A 13,612-nucleotide genomic window follows, 5' to 3' on the forward strand; every position below is an offset into this window, starting at 1 on the left:
GTCTGTTTTTATGGTAAACCCAAAAATTCGATGACCTTTTGGGTTGTGCCAGCTCGGACACGTCGCCGGAATTTGTTTCGTAGAGATTGTAGGGGGTCTTCCCACCTCTCATTTAAGCAGGACTAATCACATTTTCACTAAGCCATTTAGGAGATCTAGCGAACGAATGGTCAAAACCCTAACTCCCTATTTGGTCACAATTTTGTTGGAGCTCAATCGTCTTAGCTTAAGCTTGGGGAACACACAGGGGAGTGCAACGTACACCAACCCGACAGCCGAAAAGCACCGAGGCCGAGGCTTACCCCTCCAACCTGGCAATTCCATAGTTTGCTCAAGGGCAAAGGCCCAAAAATAAAGGAGAGAAGGGTTTGGGGAACATAGCACCTACCTTCAACGGCAACTGGCAAGCAAATGCGTAACCGGGGGCTTCCTACCTTCTTCTCCTTCCTCTCCTTCTTTTTCTCCCTTTTCCTCACTTCTCTCCTTCTTTCGCATTTTGTGTAAATGAGAAATGAGAAACAAACTCTCTTCTCCTATATGTAGAAGGTAAGGACCTTAGGGTCCGTTTGGCTGGACACCTATCTGGAACCAATTCAAGTTAAGTTGTCGGTCGGGACACACAGGCCCACTTCCTTAGATTCACTTGGTATTTAAGTCGTGAGGAAGGGTGCAAGGTAGTGTGGGAGGTTAGTCAAAGCTGGCCACGACGCGAGTAGCGGGACCCACAGGCTTCTAAGCCATTTCAGCATAGAAGTGCCACCGGATTGAGGTCACCAAATTCAGGGTCTGTTTTCGGTGGCTATTTTCTGTGGCCATTTCAATGCTATATTTTGACAGCCTTTATCCACCTTTGGCCATTCGCTAGGGGGCTGCCCTAGGATGTGTACAAGGTCTTCCTAAAAATTTTCACTATGTGCAGGTACTCAAGTAGGGAGGTGCTAGGTCACTTGCTACTTAAGGTCGGAAAGTTTTTGATAGACATAAAATGCATGGGCAAATAGGTACACCCTCACTTTGTGACAATGGACTGCCGCAAGCTAGAACCAATTGGTACTTTCTACATCCGGCGCAAGACCTATCACTGAAGTTCATATTTCGCCAGTTATTGACCAAGGTAGGAAGAGTTAAAAGCATTCATAAAGTTACCTTTCGGTGGGAGCCTTGCACCAGAATTAACCTTGATATAGGGACAGAATTTGGTACTATGAAATAAACGTCCACAAATGAAACACATAAGAGTGGAGTTCATATTTCAATGCCATAGAACAAGAATCTCCCAACTTCTTTTTTATTTTGGAAAACAGGCATACTGGCCGCTGCTTTTTGAACAAAATTTTCACCCCTAGCCGTGGGGGTGGGGGAAACCAATTTCCACGGGGTTTGAAAGCATCTCAATGCATATACACAAGAAATTGCATTTTTAATGTACTTTTCAGATAAACACATATCAAGAATACCCGAAACTTGAATCCTAAATTGGTGCATAGCTGTTGACATCCTAAATTAGTGCATTACCATATACGAGTATAGTTTACAACTAAAAATGGTACATAAACAGCAGAAAAAACCTCACACGAATCTCATAGTTTCACTAGATGAGATCAAGTGAGAGTCCGGTGGATCAGATCAATTGACTCTTGACACTCAATTGACATTGACACTCCCAACATCTGTTATCCAAACCAATTAATTAACAGGTCCTCCCAAGTGAGCTGAATGCTCTCTTGGAAGAAGATGCAGTGAAAAACGTGTATTTCAGATATTGAATGGATGAATGTTTTCCTCTTTTCAGATTGTAATCGCAGGGCTTGTCCTGTTTGAGTTAGGGATCCCTCCCTTTCTTTTAGACTGTCCAAAGAAGGTAGTAGGGTTGCCTTTTCTTTGTTCTTTTTCCTTTCTTTTTTTTCTCTCAATTCACACATAAACGAAAAGGGGGTGGGGGAGGGGGAACAGAATTAATTTACAAAATTTGATAAACGTAAGTATAAGAATGTACATAAATATAATTACATGAAAAATATATATATATATATATATATTCCGGCCAGAAAACAAATTAGAATCACAAAGCTGACTGACAAGATTAGAAACTGGAGATATGATCTGATCCTACATCGAAGTGAACACCGGAGCTATTGATTTGAAATGCAAATGACTCTGCCAACTTAACTGCATCCTGAACACAGAGGCGAGTCCCCTGCTGTCCAACAACTACAGCAGCAACCCTTGATGCTAGTGTGCCCATACCTTTCAAATCTGATACGCCACGTAATATACCATATAAAATCCCAGAAGCATAAGAATCTCCAGCACCACATGTGTCAACAGGTACACATGGTGAAGGGGGTATGTATATGGCTTCACCTTTTACACCAATGTAAGATCCTTTAGGACCATCAGTTACAGAGACCAGGGGTACAAAATGGCTCAGATACCTTGTAGCAGATACAGGACTCTCTTTCGAGGAGAAGTGGCAGAAAGCTCTTGCTTCATCACTGTTTGCAAATACTATGTCTGCATATTTCCCTATGATATCCCTGAGAAGAAAAGATCAGAGAGAGGGTTATAGAAATATGAAGATATGAGTAATGGGTTCTGGAAAAAAAAAAGGCCGTTACCCAGTGCACAAAGGCTTCCCGCACTTAAGCAGGGTTCTGGGAGGGTATATAGGTAGACAGCCTTACCCCCTTTACAGAGAGGCTGGTTCCCAGGACTCGAACCTGCACCACTACGCAGGCGGAAAAAGCCCTTTTCCATTGCTCCAAGCAACGACCCCTATGAGTAATGGGTTCTGGATTATACATAAATACAGATATGTTTGTGTCATAATGCAAATGGAGGCTGACCATGCAAAACAATGACCATCCATCATACTCATAATCCAAAATAAGCAAAAGAGAGTGTAGGCACAAGATTTATAGTGGTTCGGCAAGGCCTCAATACCATCCTAAATCCACTTCCAAAGCCCTTGCCGGCTTGAAATTCCACTAACACAATCTCCTTGCAAGGTAGGAGAAACACCCACACACAAGAATCTCTTCCAAGATTATTCCGAGATTAACACTCTCCTTGCAAAGTAAGAGAAACACCTCACGCACAAGTGATGGGCTTCAATACCCTTCACCACACAATCAATATAAAAAGTGATGCACAATAGCTCAAAGGCCAAAACACAAGTTACCTCTTTTACCAGCAAATTTGCAGGTTGAAGTTCATATATTGATCCCCCTGCTCAATGGCTGATTTGATTTGTAAGTTTTAGCTCTTAGCCTCCTTTGCTCAATAGCTCATCAGATTTGAAAGTTGGATCACATAAGCAGTGGAATTTTCAAGTTTTATATCGCAGCAAAGTTTCCACACAATTTTGCTACCTTCTTCCTTTTTCTTTTTTTTTTTTTTTTTTTTAACTCAAGCCATTCTTTATTTATAGAACAAATTCCATCAGTAAAAGACCTAGCTATAATGTTTTCAAACAGATCTAATTTTTTTAATTCCGGTTGACTGCTATTCAGAGCCAGTCGGCCGCCGTCTTGTAGACTGCAGAGAATGCCTCTTCAAATTCCATAGGTCGGCTGTATCAACGTATGTCAACTTATAGGTGCTCTCGGTGACCAGCGGATCATGTACCAGTTGACCACTATGATGCTCCACAGTGGAGCGCTCCAAGCAGAACCGAACAGTCGCTCAATCGACCATCTTTGCTGTCAATGGCCTTTATCAATTTTAAATCATATCACTTGAACACATTTTCTAACTGTTTCTTAACCCATGCCAAGTGAACCAATATAGTAGCAAGGACTTTCTTAGATTTTTCAAATAAATTTCGTTTGGTGGAGGCATTTCTCCATCTTTTTTTTTTTCTAATAAAAAAATAAAAAAAATAAAAATAAAAATAAAAAAAAGCTGAACCAATATAAGGTCTATTATGGTTACCCAAAGGGCTAAGTCAAGGTTCATGATGAATGTCAACCATTTAGGTCCAATTTGACTTAGTCAACGCTATGAACCACCTACTTAGGTATTCGATTTTAAGTCTATAGGTGCATGAGCTGAGCCTGAGCACACGGGACCATTACATCTTGAGATCATCTAAATAAATACAAAATGAAAACCAACATCTAAGATTCCATTTCAAGCAAACTAAAATAATTCTTCCAATCTTGGCTCAAGTTGCTTAAATCCTCATGGATGGCTTGACTTGATCTTCAAGTATGTGCTCCACCACTCCATGATAGAGTCTCTTGAGCAGGCTTGATATCTTTCAATTTGATGTTGTAATATGGCTATAAGGGTAAATTTGTCCTTAAGAATATTACTTGAGGATATTATTGTACTTGTACAGTTGTACCTGTAAGTTATTATAAATAAAGGGGTTGTCACTTTGACCGACCAAGCATTCCTCACATTCAATCAATGGTATAGGTCCACTTAAGGGACTGGCCCTCAAAAGATTTTATCATAGTGTAAGGTGTTTGGTGGGTTCAATTGTAATAAACGAAACTCGAGGGGGGAGGACGTAATAAAGGCAAACGCGAGGGGAGGTGGATGTAAATTTTCCTTCTTTTTATCTGTAGTCTAGATCCCATGTAGCAGGGTGTAGGTTAATAGAATACACTTGCCAATGAGAAAGAAGAAATTAGTAGAAAAAAAAAATCATATAAAGCTTAAAAAGATATATATCAAAAATTGACTGCCTTAGCCATAAGGCGACCTCACTCCCCCCCTTATCCTTTAAATGTCATTATGCTTTGATTAAGTGCTTTAAATACATAATACCATGAAACAAAAACTTTACCGAGGAGATCATCCTTGGGATCTCTGCCCTAGCCGTCACCCCCTTCTTTTTTTTCTTTTCATCTCTCTTCTCCACCTTCCACCACATTCTTCCATCACCACCTTCTCTCTCACCTTCTCCCTACTCTCGGTGGCCTTTGCTAGGTCACCAAGAGCCTTCTCCTTCACACTTGGGCTCTCAAGTCTCTTTCCTATGATCTGAGAGGCCCTCTCCCACAGTCAATTTTTACTTCTAAGGTTATTTTCCCAAATCGATTTTGATGTCAGGGTTTTTTATCCCTGTTTGATGCATCTATCCTTGATGGTTCTTTGAGCAACTATAATTGTGGCTTCTTTGGTGGTTCTTTGAGCAGCTATCATTGTGGCTTGCGTTAGCCACCTTTACCTGTTGTGTGGTTCGTTTTCCAAAAGAGAGCCAAAATCGATTAAATAGGGTATTCCTCCCTGTATCAATTTTTGGGTTTCAGGGTTTTTACCCTGCTTTTTTAGGTGATGGTGCTGCCTATTATTGGTGAGACAGGGATTTGTGGCTTGTTCTAGTCATCTATCTCCATCCATGTGTACTTCTCTTACGTGGTCACTATGTCAAAACTTACCACTAAATCGACTAAATCTGAAGGGGCTAGTATAGGAGCACAAAGTCTTGGAACTTCCCAGTTAGCTTTGTTCGTCTAGACTGGAAAAATTATTTGATGTGGTCCCATGCTTTCTATCTCTCCCTTAATGCCTGTGGCTAAACGGGTTATCTGACATGCGCAACAGTGTAGCCTACTACACCCAGGCTCAGACAAAGTGGAGTTCTGATAACTCATTGGTCATGGTTTTTCTTCTGAATTCTATGCAACCACAAATTGCCCATGGTTACCTTCTCTTGGATACTGCAGCAAAGATTAGTAGGTAGCTCAGGACACATACTCTCAGGTTGGGAATGCTGCCCAGGTTTATTATTTGCACAAGCACCATTATGAAACCAAGCAAAAGGACCTCACCTTGTCTTAGTATTATACTGAGTTGTGCACCCCGTGGTAGGAGCTTGACTTTTATAACACCTATCAAGCTACTTACTGTTGATGCTACTAACTTCAAGAAACGTGAGGATCAATTTTGTGTATATGATTTTTTGATTGGTTTGAATGTTGAGTATGATCAAATTCAAGTCCACGTACTTAGCCATGATCTTTTCCTTACCTTTTGGAACAATCTTATTCATTGGTTCAAGTGGAGGACAGCCATCATAATGCTATGTTATAGCCTTCTACTACTCCTGATTGTTCAGCCTCACTCTCTGGATCTCATCCTCCATCCCACACTAGTCCCACTCAAACTACTGATCCTTCCTCTTCTGATAAGGAACCCATTCGATGTGACTACTGTGTGAAGGAGTGTCATACCAAGGAATTTTTTTGGACGCTCCACGGCCGCTCTGCATCTACCAAAGGCAAGGGTCGTAGTCAGACTTCCCAGGCTACTAATCATATTGAAGCCTCTGACTCTGTGACTGCTAGCACCGGTTCATCTCACTCGAGAAGAGATTGCCACGTTTCACGGCATAATGTCCCTGACCGTCCGACACCTTTCGCTACACCTACCCCTGCATCTACATCGAATCTGGTTTCCTCTGACTCCAATCTTTCTCCCTCAGGCATTTCTTTTGGTGGTCATTGTGCATCGTTGTCTCTCGTCCTTGGATAATTGACTATGGTACCACTAATCATATGACTGGTTCTTCTAGCCTTTTTCAACAGTATTCACCGTTCAGGTTGGGACAAGGTTAAGGTTGCAAATGGTTTCCTTTTTGTTTCTGAAAAGGGTTCTATACATTGTTCTCCTTCCTTACCTCTAGCAATTGTGCATCATGTTCCAGATTTTTCTACTAACCTTCTCTCTATTAGTCTTGCCAATGATCTAAATTGTAAAGTGACCTTTTTTTTTCCCTCTCACTGTGTTTTTCAGGATCTAGCAACAGAGAGAACGATTGGTTGTGGTAGGCTGCATGATGGTCTTTATTTGCTTTAAGATGATACTCCTTCAGATGGTCAAGCTTAACAAACTGTGCTTCATGTTCCAGATTTTTCTACCAACCTTCTCTCTATTAGTTGTCTTTTCAATGATCTAAATTGTAAAGTGACATTTTTTTTCTCTCTCAGTGTGTTTTTTAGGATCTGGCAACAGAGAGAACGATTGCCTGTGGTAAGCTGCATGATGGTCTCTATTTGCTTTAAGATGATACTCCTTCACTTGGTCAAACTTAACAAACTAGTTCTCCTTCTACCCCCGTATTTGAGTTACTTCTTTGGCATAGACATTTAGGCCATCCGCCGGTTGGCTCTTTAGTTAGGATTTTTCCCAATTTATTACAACATTGTAATCACCGAGGTTTTTTTTTTTTTTTTTTAATGCCTATGTTTTGGCCAAACAAACTAAGTCAGTTTATTCCCACCTTAATAAATGTTCTCCATTTTTGTTGATTTACTTTGATGTTTGGGGCCTGCTCGTAATTCCATTAATTGTTATAGCTGGTTTGTGACCTTTTCTTCATCAAACCAGTTGCATTGATACACCGGCGCCTCAAAATGGTGTTGTTGAACGCAAAAACAAACATCTCTTGTAAGTGGCCCGAGCTCTTCTCTTTGAGATGAAAGTTCCTTCTTAGTATTGGAGTGCTGTTGTGATGACTATTGCTTATCTCATCAATCGGATTTCCACTCGTGTGCTTGATTTTAAAGCTCCGACTACAGTTCTCTAGGGTTCCTCCACATTCCTTACACCTCCAAAAGTCTTTGTCTATGTTTATTTCGCCCAGAATCGCAATGTCCATGGCAATTTAGATCACCGAGGACTCAAGTGCGCGTTTATTGGCTACTTGCTACCCAAAAGGGTGCCGATGTTACCACCCACCAACTCGCCCGCTCTTTATTTATATGGACGTCGTATTCCATAAGTCTGCTCCTTACTTCCCTCCGGCACCTCTTCATGGGGGAACTCGTCTATGTTTGGTAAAGATGTGCAGCTTCTAGCTGTTCCTCTCCTTCATGTTGTTCCTATTGATGCTTCTCTTCAGGGGGAGAAACCAATTCAGCCCACTCTAGCTTTGCCCATGAAAAAGTACGTCCATCGGAGTCATGAATAGAAAATAGATACCACCATAGCAACACTTGCCCCATCAGGCCAACTGCCATCTCCTGATCCAGACCCTACCTCTTTCATAGGTAATGCTTTTTCTAATGTCCCTATTGTTTCTGATTCACTTTTTGACCCCTCTCAATTTACCTATTGTTGTTTGAAAGGGAACGAGAGATTGTACACCCTATTACTAAGGTTGTTTCATAGGAAGCTCTTTCCTCTTCATATCACACCTTTGTGTCCTTGTCTTATGTTTCCATTCCTTAGCATTGGGAGGAAGCAATTGAAGAGCCACAGTGGAAGGCGGCCATGGAAGATGAGATGCAAGCTCTAAGAACGAATGATACTTGGTACTTGGCACTGCTTCCTCCCCAGAAAAGGACAATGAGTTGAAAATGGGTCTTCCAGTGAAACAGAACATGGATGGAACTACAAATTCAAGGCAAGGCAAGGCAAGGCTGGTTGCTAGAGGATTTACTCAGACCTATGGACTCAATTACTAGGAGACTCCCTTGGCAAAAATGAACACCATCAGCATGATTCTCTCTTCTACAGTAAACCTCGTATGGGACTTGCAGCAGCTTGACGTCAAGAATGCATTGCTCTATGGTGAACTAGCAAAGGAAGTATATATGGAAATTCCTCCTAGGTACTCTTGTGTAAGAACCAAAGACAAAGTTTGTAAGCTCAAGTGAGCATTATATTGAATCAGTCTCCACATGCCTAGTTTGGGAGATTCCAAAAAGACATGGTGTCTGTAGGCTACTCCCAAAGTAATGTTGATCATACTTTGTTCATCAAGCGAATTCATTCCAAGATTGCCATCTTCATTGTGTACGTTGACGACATTGTTATCACTAGGGACGACACGGAGGAAATTTCTCGTTTAAAGACCTACCTAGGTCAAGAGTTTGAGATCAAGGACTTAGGTAAGCTGCGTTACTTTCTTAGTATTGAGGTTGCTCGTTCCACCATGGGTATTTATTTGTCGCAGAGGAAGTATACTCTCGATCTCTTATCCACAACAAGATTGCTCGAATGTAAGCTTGCAAATACTCACTTAGAGGCAAATGTCCAGTTCTCTAGTAAAATTGGTGATCCAGTGGACAAGGGACAGTTCAGTGACTGGTAGGAAAGCTGATTTATTTAGCCCATACTCATCCAGACATCGCCTTCGCAGTTAACCTGGTAAGCCAGTATATGCACGAGCCCTATTCTACACGCTTAGAGGTTGTATTTCGAATCATGCACTACATAAAGTCTGCACCAAGAAAGAGGGTGATCTTGTTATCTCAGAGTTTAGGCCTTTACTGATGTTGATTGAGCCAGCTCTCCATATGATCAGTGATCCACTACAAGTAATGGTACTTTTGTGGGAGGCAACTTGGTTACTTTGAGGAGTAGGAAGTAGGCTGTAGTGGCTCGATTCAGTCTTTAAGCTGAATTTTGCACTGATGTGGCTTTAGGGACTCTTGAAAGATTTGGCCCTTCCTGTTTCCCTACCTATGATGTTGAAATATGTAGTAAGTCTGCCATCAGTATTGTTCACAACCTAGTTCAGGATGACCGTACCAAGCATGTTGAGATCGATAGTCACTTTATTAAGGTTGGGAGATCAACTAACAGATGTCTTGACTAAGGAATATATAGTAAATAATTTCATCTTATAATGTGCAAGTTGGGCATGTGTAACATATATGCACCAACTTAACGGGATATTACTCAAGGATATTATTGTACTTGTACCTGTAAATCACTTATCATAAACAAGGGGGCTATCACATTGACAGACCAAGCATTCCTCACATTCAATTAGATGCTTAAGCTTAAGGACATGCTTCACAATGCTTGGAACCTGTATACTCATTAAAGCACTTGGAAGAGCATAATTTTTTTCACAATAATTCAGCCTTTTCCCAACTAAATGGGGTTGGCTACAAGGACCTATCAAAGAAAAACAATAAAATGAAGATGAGAGAAAAAGGAAAAAGGAAAAAGAAAAAGAAAAGAAACAAGGCAATGTAACACCTCTAGGCCATCCCACCTAAACGTAGTTGGCAACATGGATCTTTGCCCTCAAACAGCTCTGTTTGATGTTATATTAGGGTCTAAACCTAGTTTCTGCATGTCTTTCCTTACCAACTCATCAATGGTCATTTTAGGCCTGTCCCTAGCTCTTCTACCTCCTTCCAACTGGATCTGATCACTCCTCCGTACTAGAGCATCCCAAGGGCTCCTTTGCACATGGCCATACCATCTTAAGCAGCGCTCTCAAAGCTTGTCCTAAATTGAGGCCACTCCCAACTCAGCTCTTACCCTGTCATTCCTTGCTCTCTCTCTCTCCTAGTTTTGCCGCACATCCATCTCAACATCTGCATCTCTGCTACACTCAACTTTTCTACGTTACGCTTCTTAACTACCCAACATTCCACCACATACAACATAGTTGGTCTTACGACTGTCCTGTAAAACTTTTCGTTAAGCTTTGAGAGGAACACGTCGATCACACAACACTCCAAATGCACCTCTCCACGTCATCCGTCCTGTTTTAATTCTATGAGACATCAACATCTATCTCACCATCCTTCTTAATAGTTGACCCCAAATATATAAAACAGTCGCTTTGCGAAATTTCTCTCTCCTCAAGTTTCACTACTTCATTATCTGTCCTTGAGCTACTAAAGTTACACACCCTATACTCTGTCATCTTCTACTTATCTTAAGACCTCTCGACTCCAAGGTTAAGCATCATAACTCCAACTTATCATTAGTCCCCCCACCGTATTATCCACTAAAACGATACAATCGGCAAAAAACATACACCATGGAACTTGTCCTTGAACGTTCTTAGTTAAATTGGTTAAATCATCAAGCGTAAACAGATAGGAACTTAAAGCAGATCCTTGATGTAACCTAATGATAATTGGGAACTCACTACTATGACATCCCATAGATCTCACACTAGTCAGCACGCCCTCATATATGTCTTATGTCCACTTACATACTAGACAACCCTTTCTTCTCCAATGCATGCCAAATTAGCTATCTGTGGCCTCTATCATAGGCCTTTTCTAGGTCGATGAAGCCATATAAAGATCCTTTTTGTAGGGTTTTTATTTTTCTATGAGCTTTCGTAGAAGGTAAATCGCTTTTGTCGTGGATCTTCCAAGCATCAACCAAATTGATTCCTCAAGACACTAGATTCTCTTCTTATGCAGACTTCGATGACCTTCTCCCATGATTTCATAGTATGACTCATAAGTTTTATGGCTCTATGGTTATTGCAACTCTGTATATCACCTTTATTTTATTTTTTTTCGTAGGACTACAATACTCTTTCACTCATCAAACATCTTTCTCGTGGTCATAATAACAATTTGGTTAGCCAGGCAAGCCCACACACTCTCAAACCCTTCCACACTTCAAATTGGTAACTCATCCGGCCTAGTGTAATGCAGGAGTAGATTCAAGAACTTACCCCCGCAAGCACAATCCCAATTAGTATCACTGTAATAGACCTTAGAACAGCAGCCTCGAAGAACACTCACAGGAGTAATTTATCCCACAAAGCAAACAAGCAATTCAATACCAAAAAAAAAAAAACAGAAAACAGACCAAAACAGAGGAGAGAGAAGGACCTGCGCAGGGTCCAAGAGTGGGACCTGCGGCTGGCTGGTCTGGCCTCAGATGGAGCTGATCTTCTGGTCGATTGTAGGCCCAGATGTGAGGAACAAAACCCCCAAATATTAGCAGATTCTGACGGCTGGTTGCAGAATTATGAAGGTTCTTGCTTTCTGACCTAGGAGAGAGAAAATTAAAAACTACAGAAAAAACCAGAAGTGAGCAGCTGTCAATAGAGATCGAGTGCCCCCTTGAAGAGTTGAACCAGTCCTTAAAAGGCCCTGCAGATCAGACCTCAGAATTTCCCAAAAGAAGAGATCGATTGGCTCCCAAGATTAAGTCTGAATTCTGAAATCGAACCCTACTGTAAAAGAAACAGAAAACAGAAAAATAATTGCAGAAATTAAGGAAAGAAATAGGAGATTGTGGGGAGGAGTGGCTGTCTCGGCCAGGGCTTCTCAACCACAACTGTCTCAGTTGTTTTAACATAATGACGACAATTTTCTTTATTCAAATCGGAAAATATGAGTACATAGGCTCCTCTATTTATAGAAGGCAGAATAGCAATCAAACTACTACTAGGAGCTAGTTTCCAAATAGGACTAGACACTCTTACTACAACTAGGAATTCAAAATTAGACTAGGAATAATAAACCTATGTGGAAAACAAATAGAGTCCTAAAATAATTTGGACTCGACATACCACTTAACCCGATGGGCCCAATGGGCCAACTAATTAATCAAAACAACTACTAATTATCCCCCTAGCTGATGGGCTCACTGGGCCATTATTTATACTTAGCCACTCAGGTGAACTAAGTAGGGGTTCGGCTAGCTCCTTGGCTGGACCCTAGCCACTCAGGTGGACTAAGGCTGGACCCTTCTTCCTCTCATATTTCCCTCCATAATGTGCATCTACATCATAATGTCTTACCTACTTTCATCTTTCTCAGGGCTTCTTTTACATGTGTGTTGTTATGATGTATACTCACATTACTCCCCCATATGTTGTCCCCATTTAGTAAGATGCAAAAGTACTCAACCCATCTCTTGTTAATGTCATCATCCTTTACAAATACTCTTACCATCATCATTCCTAATACATTGAACATTATCAAAATCTATATTCTTCCTGTCTCGAATTTTAGTTATATCTTATGATGGTTTTTTCCCTTTGGTATTTAGATTGTTGTACAAGTCCTCATACTTCTTCGCCCGTGCTTTCCCCACAATATTTCTCCCCTCAGTTTTTGGCAGCCTTATACTTCACTTGATCTTCGACCTCCCTGGTCCTTTGCCAAATCTTAAAACTGTCTTTCTTAAGCTTAATGGCTACTACACTTCCTCATCCCACCACCAAGTCTCTCTAAGGGTCATCCCACCACCAAGTCTCCCTAAGGGCTAGCCGAGTACCCTTAGACATCCCTAAGATCTCTTTCGCAACGATTTTAATCCATCATCTCAATCCACATTGGGTCAGCATCTCCTACAATATCCCACTTTCCTTGCTTCACCACTTTATCGATAAAGAACATCAATGAATCTCCTTTCAATCTCCACCACCTAACCCTAGGGCAAACATGTTTCCTTGGCTTATGCTTCGACACACTGAAACACATCCAAGATCAACAGTCTATGCTGAAATGTTAAGCTTTCTCCAGGTATAACCTTACAATCTTTACACAACAATCTATTGGACCTTCTAGTATGGAAGAAGTCGATTTGGCTGGTATGCACTTTTGTAGGTAATCAAATGCTCCTCTCTTAGCAAAGAATGTCTTCACAATAGGTAGGCCATAGGCTGTCGCAAAGTCTACAACTAAGGTCCCCTCTTCACTCCTCTCACCAACTCCATATCCTCCATGAACCTCTTCATAGCCTCCCTTGTCTCTATCAATGTGACCATTCAAGTCCCCTCCCAAGATAATCTTTTCATCTGGACTAAAACCATGCATTAAGTCATCCATATGCTCCCAAAATTATAGCTTACTACTTTCATCCAACCCTGCTTGGGGTGCATGCACGCTAATCATCTTTATCTAAGCAATATTCTATTTTTATCTTTGTTCCATCT

General features: G+C 41.1%; 1 protein-coding gene across 1 annotated transcript in view; it reads right to left on the reverse strand.

The window, feature by feature from the left end:
- Positions 1 to 1,955: 1,955 nt before the first annotated feature.
- LOC122090627 (uncharacterized sugar kinase slr0537) overlaps positions 1,956 to 13,612 on the reverse strand; it is a 30,407-nt gene continuing 18,750 nt past the window's right edge. The window contains exon 5 of the mRNA XM_042660265.1: positions 1,956 to 2,537. Coding sequence (XP_042516199.1) covers positions 2,084 to 2,537 — 454 coding nt within the window. The 3' untranslated portion in view covers positions 1,956 to 2,083. The remainder of the gene's footprint in view (positions 2,538 to 13,612) is intronic.

Source organism: Macadamia integrifolia, chromosome 10, assembly GCF_013358625.1.
Source record: "Macadamia integrifolia cultivar HAES 741 chromosome 10, SCU_Mint_v3, whole genome shotgun sequence".
In the NCBI taxonomy this organism is placed as follows: domain Eukaryota; kingdom Viridiplantae; phylum Streptophyta; class Magnoliopsida; order Proteales; family Proteaceae; genus Macadamia; species Macadamia integrifolia.